At 44.3% G+C, this 17,748-nt stretch overlaps 1 protein-coding gene across 1 annotated transcript in view; it reads right to left on the bottom strand.

Moving 5' to 3' along the window:
* Positions 1-17,748, bottom strand: part of stx8 (syntaxin 8) — a 56,010-nt gene that overhangs the window by 24,326 nt on the left and 13,936 nt on the right. The window contains 1 exon segment of the mRNA XM_027282708.1: positions 17,302-17,394. Within this exon segment, the coding sequence (XP_027138509.1) occupies positions 17,302-17,394 (93 nt within the window).

The following is a 17,748-nucleotide window of genomic DNA, read 5'->3' on the forward strand; positions in this document are numbered from 1 at the left end:
GCTCTCTACTCTTATACTTCTCTCTCATCTCCTCCTATCATCTCTCCTTTCCTCTCTGTCCCATTACTTCCCTCCCTCCCTCATATTCCCCTCTTTCCTCATCTCTCCTCCGCTTCCATCCTTTTCGTCTCTCTCTTCTTACTCTGGCATATGGGATCAAACGGACATGCGGCTCTTCTCTTCTTCCTGGGTAGTCGCATAACGCCTGTTGGTGGCAGCCATAGGCACCAACATCAGTTTGTACGGGTTACCCACCACCAAAACCCCTACCACCGTGCCGGAGCTCACGCCAAGAGGACCGACGGAGCGGAACGGAAGCTAACAGATGAGCTAAAAGGACGAAAAACAGCAGCGAAAGACGAGCGAAAGAACGGAAAAGAGGGAGCTAACAGCACTACAAAACTGAGAGCAACATGAGCGAACAGCAGCTAACAAACAACTGAGCAAAAGCAAGCTAACAGACTGGAGCAACATGAGCTAAAAGACGAACAGACGGAGCTAACATGAGCTAACAGCAGCTAACAGAACGAGCTAACAGACGGAGCGAAAACAAGGGCTCAGTTCGTCAGCTTGGCAGTGAGCTCAGAGCGACGGGTACCCGTCGCTCTGAGCTCACTGCCAAGCTGACGAACTGAGTGTTTGTACCAACAGGCGTTATGGACTACCAGATAGAAGAAGAAGAGGAGGTAACCAGGCTCAGCAGCTTCTATGGACATGATGGCAGAGGAGAAGAGAGTGAAGAGGACGCTGACGGAGGAAGCTAAGAAGAGAAAAGGAGAGAGTGAGCGAGCAAGAAGCCGCCGGACAAGAGTAAATGTGGGACTGACTTTTAGTGGTTGGTGAGAGCTTGGTGAAATAAAAGGCTGAAAGACAGACGCCGAGCTGGGCTGACTGCTGCTGGACTAGGCAGTGAGATCAGCTGCTGCTGGGTCTAATGTAATCAGAGTAAATACTCGAGTACAGCTGGACATAGTTACACAGTGGGATTACTCTCTGATTTCGTCGCCTTTGACAGAGAAAATGTGAATAATTAGAAACATTTCTTCTTTGTTCTTCAGGTGTTTTTCCATCATTTGTTTTGTTGTAAACAAAGTAAATTTCTCACTAACTGAACAAACTGCGTTCTAATTGAAATGATCTGAGTCTAATAACTCAGCATCTCCTGCGGTGAGCGCAGCTTCCTGGCAATACGCTGGCTGGCCGACTGATGGAGGAGTTATGGAGCTACTTTGATCTTCCTGCCAGGCCGTGTTTCACTCGAAACGCACTCACGCATGGAGACACATGTGCTGTGTGTGTGTGTGTGTGTGTGTGTGTGTGTGTGTGTGTGTGTGTGTGTGTGCATGCATCACACAGGCGGACACACCCTGACAAATGGATGGAGGCGAACACATCACCAGAAAACACACAAACGATATCAGGCCTGATTTTTTATGGTGGAAAAGTGAGCTGAAGCCAGCTGGTATTTATCGGCTGATGATCGGCCGGGGATGTGGAACATGAAACATCACAGAGTCGCTGTTCGGCCTGGAAACTTCTCAGATAAGCTGGGATCAAATGTGGCGTTTGTGGCTGCCGCTGGACTTTAGTTTGGATCATGAGCTGTGCATGAGCTCCCTGATAGGAGGCGCCTCTGATCGAAGGAGTCTATCAGCAGCTCCCAAACAATAAGGAGCGATTTATGGGATGATAAAACAAAGCGGCTCAGACGAGCTTCCGTAATGTCGTCTTTATCTGACGTTTGTACGACTTGAAGTGGCAATAAAAAGACACACTTCAAACAAAGTGGGAATAGATTTTTATGGCAGGTTCGTTTGCAGCGGACACAAAGATGCTAAAGAAGTTTAAATGAGCAAATTTCCGATCGCGACAACTCTTCTCGTGTTTCTCGCGTGCGTCAGACAAACAGAGAGCGGTGGGAAATGAGAGGACGTGAATAATTTGGTGTTGAGGGAAACGAGGCAGGACCTCGTCTCGGGTCAGATGCTGGCCCGGTGACACTCGTGTCCTCCGTGCTGCGTTAACATCAGACGCTGAAGCAGCTTCTGAATCTGAGTCTGAGTGACATTTTAGACACGTAGAAGTTTCATACAGACGCAGACGGCGAACGAGAGTGTCGGCCTCGATAAATTTAATCAGAGAAATAAAAAGTGATTTCCTGATTGTGTCACAGCGGTTACGTTTGATTCGCTGCAGCGCCTGATCCTAAATTCAGGTGAGTCCATAAAACACAACAGGTGTGACACAGGACACAGTTCATATGTTGTGCTCAGTGTTCACCTGTGAACACACACACACACACACACACACATCAGTGTGAACATGTGAGTCACAGCAGATCCATGAATGAACGAAGTCTCATCGTCACGCTGGAGCTGTGAAGTCTGACGGTGCTCTGCAAACAGCTGCACCTCCAGCTGTCGTGGAATTACTCAGCTCCTCCAGCTGACGAGCGGAGAGGAGGAGGTGCTGATTACTGGAGGAGGAGAAGAAACCTCCTCGAAGGACGAATTAAACGAATTAACAAATCCCGTGTGAGATCCTGTGACTCCGTCTTCATCCAGCCTAAACTTGGATCGCTGCACCGCCGCAGCACATCTATCCCACGGAGGAGAAAGCACACGGCCGTGACTCCTCCAGCTGGGAGGTGTAAACACCAACCGCTCTCACTCAGATCAGAAAGAGGTGCCAGCCTCTACTGCCCACTAGTGGTTTCATGTGTGCACTGCATGAGGGAGACTGAAACATGATTCTTTTTTATTTCAAATTCATATTTCGTTCAAGTTCATAACTCACATGCTTCACAGCAGCAACTTTAAGAATCATTCTTTGAAACAAATACAAACTATATCAGGTACGAGAAGAAACGTGACCCGCTGGCACCAAAACAGAGCCGGACACATTTTTATCAATAATCCAGAAACATTTGACAAACTTGATTTAGGCGGTGACAAAGTTTGAAAACTTTGAACTAAAATAAAACCAAAGCATGAACACACTAAAAATCTTCTGCTGAAGAATTCATGACATTCAAGATTCAAAATTAAATTTTTTGTTATTTGCAGATAAAAACACTTTCCATGATTTATACAGCAACGAAACACACAACAATAGAAAAATATATAAATGAATGAATGAACAACACCAACAAATTCTGTGTATATATATATACACAGAATTTGTGTTGGTGTTGTTGGTGCATTAAGTTTATGGAAGGACAATATCAATATATAATAATATATAATATACAATATGTTCTAAAATGCAAAGAGCTGAGCAGTTTAATATAACTTAACTTTAAACTATGTATATTTTATATATTCATTTATTTATATTATATATATATTTATTTCTATATATATATATATATACTATATATATATATATATATATATATATATATATTACTCTATTATATATTGTGTGTGTGTGTGTGTTTTATATCTATATATATATATATCATATTTATTATATTCTATATATATTATATATATATATATATATATATATAATATACAAAATGTTTGGGCTTGAAATCAGGTTTTGATCTTTGGTTTCATTTACTAAAACAGTATTGAACTTATTTTTGTTAACTCTGCGAAAGTTTGAACTTTGAGAGTTTAAATAAGAGAGAATGTTGATGCCTGTCTGAGAAAAGTGTCTAAAAGTGGTTAGGGGGTTTACGGCCTTAAAATATGGATAATAATTAAAAATAAAGCTGATTACTTCTCGGATTTCGTCTATTGCTGGATATTTTTAGAACGTATCCCCCACGATAAACAACGGACCACTGTAGATATAGATACCACACACACACCCACACAACAACACATATAGTATAACCTCAAATACAAACTATACTCCAAAAATAAAAAGCTGTTTGAAGCTTCCACAGGTGAACAGACAACACACCTGTTTGATCTGTGCGGTAACCATCACATGAAACGCTTCAACAGAGCGCTGATAAGGGCTTCTCATTTAAATTTAGGTTTTGAAACAGTTTTCATATTTTGTCTAGGAGATCGTGTCTGATTGCACCATGCCGGTTCCTCAGATAACACTAAAGCGATCTCCACTTGAAAGGTTTTGTTCTAGAAAGGTGCAAATTTTTCTGCAGCACGATTAAAGACGAATGGGACAGAAACATAACATATCACTTTGACAGCACGAGTTTAAACAGCAGCTTATCTCCTGACCTTCAAACACCTCGCAGTACAAAACACGCTGTGTTATGTCTGCAAATATCTGAGATCAACATGGCAGAGAAAATGTGAAACTCATAAAAGCTGAGACGACAGTTTCCACAGACAGACGTCCAACAACACGATCGAGAAAAGCCGAAGTTCTACCAGAGCCGCAGGACTGACTAAAGCCTGGACGTAGTCTCGTGCGTCCCCGCAGACTGTCTAAAACCTGGACGTTCGTCTCTGTGACGTCCCCGCAGACTGTCTAAACCTGGACGTAGTCTCTGTGACGTCCCCGCAGACTGTCTAAAACCTGGACGTAGTCTCCGTTACGTCCCGCAGACTGTCTAAAAACCTGGACGTAGTCTCCGTGACGTCCCCCGCAGACTGTCTAAAACCTGGACGTAGTCTCCGTGAGATCCCCGCAGGACTGTCTAAAACCTGACGTAGTCTCTCGTAGTCTCCGTGACGTCCCGCAGACTGTCTAACCTGGACGTAGTCTCCGTGACGCCCGCAGACTGTCTAAAACCTGGACGTAGTCTCCGTGACGTCCCGCCGACTGTCTAAACCTGGACGTAGTCTCTGTGACGTCCCCGCAGACTGTCTAAAACCTGGATGTGTCTCCTGACGTCCCCGCAGACTGTCTAAAACCTGGACGTAGTCTCCGTGACGTCCCCGCAGACTGTCTGAAACCTGGACGTAGTCTCGTGACGTCCCGCAGACTGTCTAAACCTGACGTAGTCTCTGTGACGTCCCCGCAGACTGTCTAAAACCTGGGCGTAGTCTCTGTGACGTCCCCGCAGACTGTCTAAAACCTGGACTTATGGAGACTGACTCACTTCTGGAGCCAGCCTCAAGTGGACGTTAGAGGAACTGCACTTCCTGTGTCGGCTTCACTTTCTTTTTCTGATGGAAAGTCTTTAATTAAATCTCAGAGCAGTGAGTTCATTAGTGAAGGACTCTCTTTGTATCTTATCTCACTTCCTTTGTCGTCTCCTCCTTCTCTTGTTTCTCTCCGTCCATCTCGCCTCCTCACTCACGGCAGAAACTCCCTCGCCTCACTGTCTTTGCACAGTGCATCTGTAAGACTAGCCCACCCTGTCCTCTGTGTGTGTGTGTGTGTGTGTGTGTGTGTGTGTGTGTGTGTGTGTGAGGTCTACCCGCCCAGCTCCCTCCATCACATCTCGAGCTGGCCGGTGGCATCTGAGCTCCTCATGCAGATATAAATCCAGCCTGTGTGCCAGTCACAGTCTGACAACATGTGCTGTACATGTGGTGTAGACTTTCAGTACAAACACGATGATCTCACACTCAGACGAGGCACTTACACTCTCACACACACACAGATGTATACATGTGCACTTGCACACACATAAACACATAAAAATGCCCGGCAGATGAAGGTGCAATCTTCCCCCTGTGCTTAAATGGGAACCACGTGCTAGCTTTGGGTCGAGGCGGACTCCGTAAAGTAAGTCCTTCCACTCATTATGTGGGCTGACCCGTGCTGCCCCGAGGCTGAGGGGAACACGAGGCAGCTCTCTGCTCGCCGCCTCTTTGAACGTGGCCTCCAAAATCGGAGCGGTTAGCAATTAAATAAACAGAGGAGGAGATTTGTTCCCGCTGTCACTCGCGTTCGCCAAAAAGAACCTGCCGGGCCAAGCCTGAGTCAGTCTAAGGTACCATTAAATGGCAGGGAATCCTTCGCCCGGAGCCAAAGGAGCTGGCAGCTGAACCGCCAATACCACCAACACGTACGGCTAATGTGCTTCCCCTGGACAATCCGCCCGCAAAGGCTCTCCAGGGAAAAATTACAGCACAGTATCAACATCAGTTTGCCGTTAAATTGTACACATACCACATGAGCGAGGCAATCCGTCCCCATGCCGACCACCCCACAAAAAATAGGAACAACATGGCCCCACAGTCAAATCATAACATCCTCATCCTGAGCAGGTAAATCCAGAGACCTGACGTCTGTCCAACATCTTTAAGACTTTCGAGTGACTCCTAAGAGGACAGAAGAAACACTGCAAGAGTTTAGACAGTCTGCGGGGACGTCACAGAGACTACGTCCAGGTTTAGACAGTCTGCGGGGACGGCACGATTGCAGAACATGTGGTCACAGTACTGACCCATCATGTCCAGTAAGACGGTCTTACACAGACGGATTACTCAAAGACGTGGTAATAAGACCAAACCCTTCAAAGAACACACAGCACCATCAGCGTCAGCCTCCAAGTGTTGTGTCATCCTCTGCTTCAAAGACGGGAAAGAACCAGTGAACTCATACCTCCTGTTTTTTTCCTCCTTTATTAGCGGACGTGTTTTCCGGGATAATGCACAATTGATAGTTTGTGAAAAAGCCAGAGTCTGCCAGCATGGTGGCTGTGTGTGTCGTGGAGGATGGATGGAGCAAGTAGTGGAGAAGGGAAACAACCTCGCCCAGTCTCTACACAGATGTGTTGGTGGACACATCTGGATGTGATCCGGGTGTGCAGATGAGCCGAGCAGGACTCGACCACACCTCAGTCCTGCATCACACTGCATATCTGTGCATTACATGTGTGCATGTGGAGGCACCAAACCAAACGTGGTAAACATCCAGCAGTATGAAGTAAACTGATCTGAAGGTGCTGAAATAACTCCATCTATATATCTATGGCGCAAACACACCAATCGAGGTATATGGCTTCTGGGAACTTTCAAAGTTGGAAACTTTCCATGGGAATAAACCAGGAATTTACAAAACTGAATGTTGGCTCTTTAACAGGGAACTTAAACATAGCTGTGGAAAATATATTTTAGCATCATCTTGACTGAAACAACCAGATTTCATGCAGGTCCACTTGAATATATCTGCTCATAGCACACTGCTTACTGCAGGGCTACTGAGGCCACGCCCCCTACCTGCACAGGTGATTTCTGTACCTGCACAGGTGATTTCTGTACCTGGACCACACTTTAGAGCCCAGAGCACACAGAGACTGTTGAAGACACACATGTGACAAAACAACATGTTTAGATTTATGTCTGGATATGACAGTTTGTTTACTTTACCCACAATTTACAGTTAATTTCCATAAATTTACATTTATGTACGTTTACATTTTGGAATATTTCCAAAATTCCCTGCAGTTCCCATAGAAAGTTTTTGGTTTGTACTGTACAGATTCAGAATTAGGCTGAATTTCTGCCACAATCTGACGTCGTCTGAATCAAATCACAGATGATCGAACGGATTTCTTCACCTGCTTTGCTCTTTAAGTTGTTTCCTTCACGGCGACTGTCCAACTATCAGTCATGAACTGTAGTGAGCTTGTTTTGATGTCACTGAGGTTTCATTTCTCTCTCAGTCTTGACACTGGTGTGTCTCGTGGCCGTATTTTTCATGAAGTCATCTTCAGAAATCAAACTAAAAGCTGCCCCGTGCCTTGAAAATTAGATTCCAAAAGCATTTTGAAAATTAGACACAACAAACCTGTCGCCTGCTGTCACTGTCCAGTTTAACGTCAGCAAAACAAACTGCATCCTCAAACCTTTATTAGAGAAGTGTGTTGGCACCGACGCTGTGCAAAGCAGACAATACTTGAGTTGGACTGACTCAAAAGAGACAAATTTCTCTTTGGCCATTTCAAGCTAAAAACACCCCAAAGAAACATCAGCTCCCACAAACATGCAGAGTCAGGATCATCTGATCCATTAGCTGGGGGGTGAATAGGTCTTAATGTACTACAATATCCCTTACACAACAGTGCAGAGAAAGATCCAGAAATAAGTCACCGCGGATCGTGAAATTGGGATTTAAACTTTTGGTGCATTACTCTCAAATTCAACGGCGACAACCACGACGCAACTGTAGCTTCTGTAAATCTGCACACGGCTTGCTTTACTCTGTCACCTGCTGAGATTCAAACACAGACCTCAAGGTGCCATCGCCTGCGTCGAAGAGATGCACACGGCCAAGCTCTGCATCGACACCATGTCATGAGGTTGTTTATGGTACCAAAGCTGTTGGTGTTTATCATCCTTCTGCTGCTAAAATCAGTCCTGAGAGTCGAACCCGTATCTCCACCTTCACTGCTCTACCACTGCCACACATCAGATGTCTGAAGGATTTCTGCCACCAGCCTTTTTTAACGTGGGGGAGCCTTTCCTGCTAACAACTGTCACCAACATACATTTGTTCCAGATGGATCGAGATAAATCAAAGTTATGATCCGGAAAACAAAGCTTGCAGCTCGTAGAGCGGAAAGTATGAAGCATGGAGACCATAAGGTGGAGGCCTCCTACAGGTTAGTATCTACTGAAACTAGAAAAACTTCTTGTTCTTCAACTCAACACAAAGAAGTACTGAATGAATCTTTAATTCTATTTAATGCCTTTGTTTATACTCGATTGAGATCACAGCATTTGGCTTTCAAACTAACTGTGTTTGGGGTTACCTTAATAATCAATGTCGGGTATGACTACTTTAAATAATAAGTGATGTAAAATAAGTTACTGGCACTCAGCCATAAGGAAACATTCAGTCCAAAGGAACTCCCAAAGACTTATTTTGATTCAGATCAGTCACAGATTGCAGTGCCGTTACACGACCACCAAGAAATTCTCCCATAAAAAACAAACGGCGCATAAAAACATGACTAAAAACAGGTTACACTTGAAACTCGTGCTCTGGGTGATAAACAGAGGCATGAATCCACGGAGAGAAACTAAAGAAGGCGTGATTGATGAAATGTCTTGAGGTGTTTTTCCTCAGCGTCCCAGAATGGTAATTTCTCTGCTGCGCCTAAACTCGGATTATTCATCACTTGGCAGCGGTTGATGTGACCCCGAGTCCCTCATGTCATTGTTAGCCTCCTCTTCTCCACAACTCTATCAGTGTGACACCAACAGGCCTCAGACAGAGATGGATGCTGGGACGGATAGATAGAGGAATAAAGACACGAGCACCCATGATTGATTGTAGGCTGGTTAGGAATCTGGCCTGGTGACTTGTTTTCATTTGGCCGTCACACTGCCATGAATGTCTAAAACTTTAATCTTCAAGTATAAACATAAAACTTGAGATTACTGTTAATACGTCTATAGCTTGTAGGAAAAAGGTTGATTAAATATAGAAGATTCAATCTGATCTGATTAAGACTGCCTTTTATTACCGTCTGAAAATCCACAAGTTATTCTATCTGGCAACATCCGAGAAGAATTTAAAATACAATTTCTGTATGAGTCACAAATTGGAAACTTGAGCTACCGTTCCCAGTTACCTGCTCAGAAAATCAATGAGAACCGAACTGATGGTTTTATAATATTGATATCTGTGAATATGTCCCAGAAATCTGCGAAACACGGGCTCCGAGGTAAGACTCTCTGAGGGGAATTAAATAATAATAAAATAAAAATATGCCCTACACACCGAAATTCAAGGAAGAAGAGACGCTGTCCTCGACATGAGGAGATGAAAAAGAAGACACCATAATTTAAATGTATGTTTGTGTCAAAGATTACTTTTCTGAAGCTGTTTGATAGATATATAGAACTCTATAACTGTACTTGGAAGACTTCTTGTGTCCTTTACATGCCACGTATTCGTATACTTCTTGGGTTTTGAACAAAATAAGAGATTGTAAAACACTGTTGCTACAAGCCATCCCCAAACAGAGCGGTGTCCATATTCCCGGGGGTGTTGGATTCAGGGCGTCTTGAGATCGTTGGGTCTCTTCCTCGTTGGGGAACCTCAGAATTGTGTCTCTGCTTTTTTGTAGATGATGATGTGCTGTTGGCTTCATCAGACCGAGATCTTCAGCACGCACGGTGACCGTTTCTAGCCAAGCACAAGTCTGAGTAGGGCTGGGTATCGGTACTCGATACTTTTCAGGTATCGACCAAAACAACCTGGTACCAAGTAGTATCGAAACTGCACCTGTCAGACGATACCTGCAATCGGTTCTTTTTGTACCCAGATCAAGAAAAAAAATTACTGTTTCTATGGTTTTGCTCGCAGCCAATCACCACAAGCGTTCTTCGATTTAATGCGCCGTGTGATTGGTCCACCGATAGTTTGTATGGCGGTAAAGCGGATTCAAGCTGTGCATAGTTGGCTGGTTATCATTACAAGATGCCAGTGACATTTACGCAACTGATGTCGAATCAAGATGAAAAAAAAGTATCAAATGAAGTACTCAGTTGGTATCGGTATCATTTTAAGGGTACTGGTATCGGTACTGGTATTGAACATTTTTAAACGATACCCAGCCACAAGTCTGAGGCCCTCCGGGTTAGGAGCGAGTTGCTGCCCCGAGCGAAGGAGTTTAAGTATCTTACGGTCTTGATGGACCGGCAGGTTGGTGTAGTGACAGCAGTAATGCAAACATTGTACCGAACCGTTATGAGTGAGCTGAGCTGAGAGCAATGCAAAGCTCTTGATTTTCCAGTCTGTCTACATTTGAACCATCACCTCAGCACTCATGGAGGGACTACATAGCACATCTATGTGCTCAGATTAGCAGACGGAAATGGATGGATGGATAATATCCCATACTGGGCTTTGGTTACCTGTTAAAGGGCAGATGTAACTAATGTTTGTTATATTTAAAACAGAATTTAAAAAATGCAAATACACTAAAAGATGAAGACATTTGGCAAACGTTTCTAAAGATCTAGGATCAGTTATTCCGAGAGCCGGTTTAAGGCCTTTTCTTTGAAAAATGAGGCTGAAGAATATTATAGTGTGGGTGGGGCATCCCTCCATCATTTATAGTGTTATAATGTACAAAGTCAAACACCAGTCAGCCAATCTGGTGGTCACACAAAATGATGCGGCTCATTGGGAGCTTGACATTCCTCCGATGACAACACTCTCTTGAACATCATCACATCATGACTCTAGTGTTTTCCAGACGGCATGGAAATGCACACTCAGTACGAGCGGCCTCGCTTTCCAACGGAGCGAATCAAACAAACAATAAATCAATCTGCAACTTGGAGCACGCCGACTTTCTGCCGAGTGCCATCATTAGCATGGTTTATTTGCTCACCGAGCGGTCTCTAAAAGCAGAAGCATACAGGGGGGCTGACTTCTTGCAGCAGTTAAGTGCCTCTCTCCTCGAAGTCCACTGTTTATTTGGAAGTCATTTGTGCTGTCCAACTTTGGCCCCTCCACTGATGCAAAATCAAATCAGCGATCTAATGATTAGCTCGAGGTTCATTATAGGAGCAAAGCCTGTTTATTCAGCGGCAGGATTACGGAGACTTGGAAAGTAACACACCTTTAGAATAATCAGGCTGGGTGACGGAGGTCTTTAAAAATACTCCTGAAAAAGGTCACAAACTGAGTCACCGCAACAGCCATGTGTTCTGTTTAAGGGGTCCATGAATGACTGAGTATTAAACCATAATTACAAAAGTACCCAGAAGTTATTGAAAAAACAGCCTTCTGCTCTGCTGAGCGTTCTGTTCTTGGCTCTCATTGGCAACATTTTAAATTCATTACGAAGAAAACAGCCAACACTTTCCTTCCCTGGTCACACAGAGGCACGGAGACCAATGAGAAAGTCTTCACCGAGGCCTCGAGCCGGGATGTGAACGACAAACGCAAAACATCTTGTATCAGGATCGTGTTGCCGTTTATTCCTCCGAGATGGGTCTGAGTTTGGACTGTCCAAACCCTCAGTCCTTCCTTTGGAGGTTTACTGACATTTCTTGTCTTGTTGTTCGGTAAGAATCATGTGTTCCACCTACAAACCTACACTAACCTAGATGGAGCCCATCTGTAATCAGTAAACACAAATGCTTAAATCAAAATGTACACACAAGTGTCTCCTACACGGATATTTAGACACAGTGACCTCAGCTGGCAGAACAGTTACCTTTTGATATATTCAGTAATAATAAATCCATACATCCGTCTAATTTGTCTTTCTTTATAAGACGCGAGTGCATTTACTCTAAATAATTCAGGATTCAGGATTTATATGACAGCGTTCCAAAGAGGAGAGCAGCTTTAAAGAATATTTATATCTCGTGAAGTAAAGTTAGTTAAATCGGTAAAACAAGATTCAACCCGGGACTCGCTGCTGCAGTTTCATGCAGAAAAGAAAAGAGACTCTTATCTCCGGGTGAGTCAGACCTGTCGCAGCGCCTAAGAAGAAAATCTCTCTTGGATCTGCCTAAAATTTGTTCCAGAAGAATCCAAATGACCGTCTGTTTCCCTCCCGGTCCCGGATATACTGCGCTCTCTGTGGTTCTTCCTGCGGTCTCAGTAAAGATACGAGAGGCTACGGCTGTGATAATTAATGTGAGAACACATCTGCTAGAGCTGTCAGAGCTCGGAGGTCGGTTCAAAATTAGATCTGGAGGTGGAGACAAATACACGGAACAAATGGCAGCGACTTGATTCATGTGGATGGTTTATGTGTGGTGAACTCTGAGGAGCAGATTTAGTTTAGCTGGAAACTCGTGTTGAACAAACACGCAGAGAGCTGCTGGAAAATAGATGAACTCGTCATTCATTCATTCAATTGGTCCAACCGATGTTGTAAAGCACAACGATACATCTAAAAATGGATCTGGAGAACCAGCACCGGCCAAATCCAGTCCAGAGGATCCCCTAAATGAGACCTTCGCCGACATTTTAACGAGCGAGCTGCTGTCCGTCGCTCACAAGCTGACACGGACTGATGTAATCGTTCCAGGTCACAATCTGAGAAACATCAACACTAATAAAGTCAAATTAATGTTGATCTTTCTCTGAGAGATGGAGACCACTGCTGATGCAAGCAGTTTCAGCCGGTATGTGCCGGGACTATTTTCTGCAACATTTAATCTGGAAATGAAAATATACTAATCTATCTTTGGTAACATCATGTTAGAAATATGAAAAAAATTACAGCACATCATTGAACTAAGTTTAACTCACTAACGATAATGATTGAATTTCTCTTTTTGTTATGACTGGCGGGAAAGATGGGAAAATCTTCAGCGGGCAGTGGATTTATGTTATGAGCCGTAAAGCAGACTCAAATTGAGGTAATCTGTCTACACACTCATTTCTCCATTTGAGTTCATTTTGATTCAGTTAAGACGGAGAGCGGTCGGACTGACTGAGGGCTCTGGGTTCATCCTTAAACCTCTGAAAAAAGGGTCATCTTCCTTACTGACCTCAGCCGGATTTATTTCCCGAAAAAGGAAATGACTGCAACCTCCACTGCACTTGGGTCATGAGCGAGACTCGAGCAGCCAAACTACAAAGAGCTTAATCTATTTATAGGAAAACATGGCTACAGTACAGTGATCGGGGTAAAAGGAACCCTACAAGACAGAAAGACAGGCGGACGCCAAGGTTACACGCCAACTGTCAAGATCAACAAGGAGCTTGGCCGTTCCCTCGCTTTAAAACTTAAATTCATTTTCCTTTGCCTCTCCGAAAACATTAAACTATCCTCTTACTTTTTACATTGTCCATTTTTGACATTTAATACAAGTAAGAAATGCAGCACCTACAAAACTGTCTCGTGCAATCACCCGAGTAATTTAAGTGCAAGTCGAGAAGGAAAACATTCCTGACGTTTTTATTTTATTTTTTGAAGGCAGAAAACATGAAGTTACGTGAGTTACTGTCGGGATAACAAGGATGTAAAATGTGAGAATACAACCCCAAAAAAAATAGAAACTAAATGTGATAATGTGAAAACACTGAAACTGAACTGAAAGACAAATATTAAACAGAGAAATGTGAATGTTTCAAAGACTCAGAAGAAATCTTAAAAACCAACATTGGATGTCGGTGATCTTCAGGCTTCAGGATTCATAAATTATATTAAGGCTCAAAGTTATGCCGGGTTAAGAGCGTGGACGCTTTGATTGACAGGTGGGTGTGGTTACAGATGGCCAGGCGTCGTTCAGCCCGTCTCAGGTCCGTTGATGATCGACAACTTTGTCGTTTTTTAGTCTTTGAGAAAAACGATACGAACATTTTGAATTTGATGGAAAAAGTTGGGACCAGTTTCAACATTTGATAATGTGTCTTTGTGCTATTTTTTATTAAATATGGAGTTTCAATGTTTTCACAGCGTCACATTTTGTTTCTTTACATTTTACACCACGGGACGACCCTTTTTGGAAACAGCGTTACGGATACGGGATACGGAGAGGGGCTGGGTCTTTAGGGTGACTGAGCCTGAAGGCGTCCAACAGAAATCTGCTCTCTTCATAAACATTCATGAATTATAGCACACAAAGAAACACAGCTAACAACAACTGTACTGCTGCTGTGACTAGCCTCGTCTTCACGACCGTCGGAGGTTCACTTCTGTACGATCACACAGTTTGGAGACTTTTCAGTTCAGTGAAATTTCTCCTGCATCTCCAGAAATCAGCTAGTCACTCTCCTTGATCAAATTACTCCTTTTATCAATCACGTATGTTCCTCCAAAGAACCCTAAATCAGACTCGGGGAACGTGAGGACTCCACCGGCAGTCACTCTGCCAAATCTTTTCATCTTCTTTCTGCATCTCCGTGTATGATATATCTCTATTCTCCACCTCGTCAAACACTGAGAAACTAAGATATCTCCCATAACTCAGCAGAGAGACGCAGAGAGATGGAAGAAACGGGGAAGAGGTTGTAAAATACTGAACTGTTGAAACGAGGCAAAGGGAGTGAGATGAAAGATGGAGGGGCAGCAAAAGGTCCCACAAAAGGAAAGAAACACAGGTAGGTAAAGAAAAACTGTGGAAGGCCGGAGACTGCAGAGGGATTGTGAATCATCGCCGGGTGTCAGCGGGCCGTATGAACCTGAAGCTCGGCCGTAAATCGTGGAGAGAAACCCAGGAGAGAGCGCACGGAGCTCAGAGCGGTCCATGAGGAGCACTGCGAATATCTTTGATAATAAACAATAAGTAGTGTCGTGTTATTATAACGCAACATCAAGACTCTCGCGGTCTCTTCTTTCCTTTAAGAGAGAAACTGAAGTGTGTGCCGGCTTCTACAAATCTGAACCGTTTGGATTCAGATCAACACACGGAGCCGATTACTACGCCCACAGGTGGTGTCGATATTTTAGGCCATTACAGAAATAAAGAGTTTAGTTCCCATCACAAGTATTTTTAAGAGTCATGTGGGGTCGAAACATGGGAGTAGTGACAAGCCATCGTTTCCAGGGCCAAAAATCATTCGCCTTCTCCCTGGAACTGGTGTAATTCTCAGTTACAGCTCTCCCATCACCCATTCAGGTTCATATTATTGGAAACAATGACATCAAGCTGAAAAAATGAGGAGGAGAAAAAAAAACAGGGCAGTCAGAGCATTAGAGCAATGATCCATCTCTAGTTCAATACGGTAACAGGAGAGCGGCCTAAAACAATCAGCTTTCCTTTCTTTCTCCCATCGGTGTCAACCCAACATCTGCCATTCCTTCCCAGCAGAAGGGAAGGTCGTTTGTTTCCGTGCCGAGATCGCTCGGTTATCCAACCTCCGGACTTGTTTGGGTACGACTGCTCAGACAGGATATTACAGGATCGTACAACGCCTTGTTTTCCCCAACCGGAGGCCGGTCATCGGGTGGAAACAGACAATAACAGCACTGTAGATAAACGATACGGATAAATCTGCTCTGAGGTGACCACAACGTGCTGGTTCACTCGTTTGTTTCTCACTTTACGGCTCTGAATTCATAGATTTCAGTCACGCGACCGGCACAGAGCCCTGGAGGACAAAATAACGACGACACAACGCTCAGAAGAAGAGGAAGACTGTGGATCTCCCACCAGTTTCAATAGTTTCAGATAGTCATATATGTGTTTATGACAATAAGACAGACAGAACAAATCACTGCTGCCAAAGTTCAACCTGGTTAACTCCTCATCGGTTTGTGCATCCAATATTTTTTATCAACTACCTGACAATAACAAACACTAACCCCCGAATCCCACCAGGCGAGGACACACCAGTGTTTTTAAACCCCTCCGGCTCCACCGCAGTCCGGGTCAGAAGCGTCTCACATAAATTTAACACAGAGCACCTCAAAACAAATGAACTACGTAGCATATTTACTCATGTAGAAGCAAATGTAGAAGAACATAAACCAGGAAAATGACCAAATCTGAGCAAGTAAACAAAGTGTGGAGGGATAAACGCTTCTGAAACACTCCCGGTGGAGTTCGAAGTCGCGTGCAGGACGGAACAACCTCGACCAGAACCGGCCTTTGGCGTGAAGGATCCTATGAAATGTTCCCAGTACCAACAGGCTGCATATGTGTATGTAAGGATGTGACGTGAAAACTATGAACTGCAGTATTATCTAACCCACTAATTACCTTTAAGGCTTTAGTATGTGTGTTTAAATCTACGCTGCCGAGCCGTGCAGACTCGAGTCTTCCCTCTCCTACGATGTCCTCCGTGTCCGTCAGCCTCAGCACTCCGTCTTTATTGCTGCGAGCTAAATCGTCCACTCTCCTGTTTTATCGACCCACGGCTCCTGAACTGTGAAGTTTCTTCCTCCCGCTCGTCAGAAGAGACGCTGACAGACTAATGCATGCTCTGAGCTCGCTGCCGGTGTAAACATTAGAGCCAGCACTCACGATTAAATAAAAAAAACGATAGGTACATCCTCGTGTAAGGTGACACTCTATTAACTGCTGCAGCTCCTCTGAGCGCGATGCATTAAAGGATCTAATTGTTCACCGGTTGACAGACGATCGTCCCAGAGTCGTACGTCTCATGTAGCGCCTGTCTGAGCTTTAAAAACAGTCTGGAGCGATGCACTCGGGTCTCCACCTGTGATGGAAGCTATTTCTGCCCCGGCAGGAGGCATTTACCCAGAAATAACTGAAAAGCCCCATTATCGCTGAGCAGATCTGATTCCAGAACAGATCAGGGGTCACTTTGCTCTGCGACAAACGAGGACTGGGTCGACATGATCGTGACCGGACTGTGAGGTCAGCTGCTCTGACAATGGTAGTTTATGTGTGTGTGTGTGTGTGTGTGTGTGTGTGTGTGTGTGTGTGAGTATCGCCGTCTAGCAAAGTTACATGAGGCAACTCGTTCCATTGCAGAACAAGTATGTCTGATTGCTTTCACACTGCCACGTGTCATGGAGAAATGAACAAACTTTACCGTTCTGTTCGTCCAGCTCGTTGCCGATCTCTTGGCCCATTATTTTCTGTCGACTGATGACAGCTGCGAGTGCATCCAAGCCTGCATCCTGGGCTGCGAGGAGAAAGGAAAGAAAAATAAAATAAATACTTGAACGTGAGACGAAGAAAGACGGTAAAGATTATGCAACAATACGGAGAGAAAGACTCCGTAGGGGGAAATTGAAACATCATATTGCAAAAAATCAATCAAGTAAAGCTGCGTTTGATTGTAAAGACGGGAGCGGGCAGAGTGGACTGTGATATAATGAGGCAGACATTTGGGAAATCGGACTGACGGGCTGTTTGGGGTCCAGCTCAGCTCGCTGTGCCACATGTGAGTCATTCAGTACTTTACCCCACTCAGTCGAACTCCTGTTATTATAACTGTGGCAGGCCGAGGTGGAGAGGAAGAACAGTGATTTGGCCT

Source organism: Larimichthys crocea, chromosome X (genome assembly GCF_000972845.2).
Source record: "Larimichthys crocea isolate SSNF chromosome X, L_crocea_2.0, whole genome shotgun sequence".
NCBI classification, from domain to species: domain Eukaryota; kingdom Metazoa; phylum Chordata; class Actinopteri; family Sciaenidae; genus Larimichthys; species Larimichthys crocea.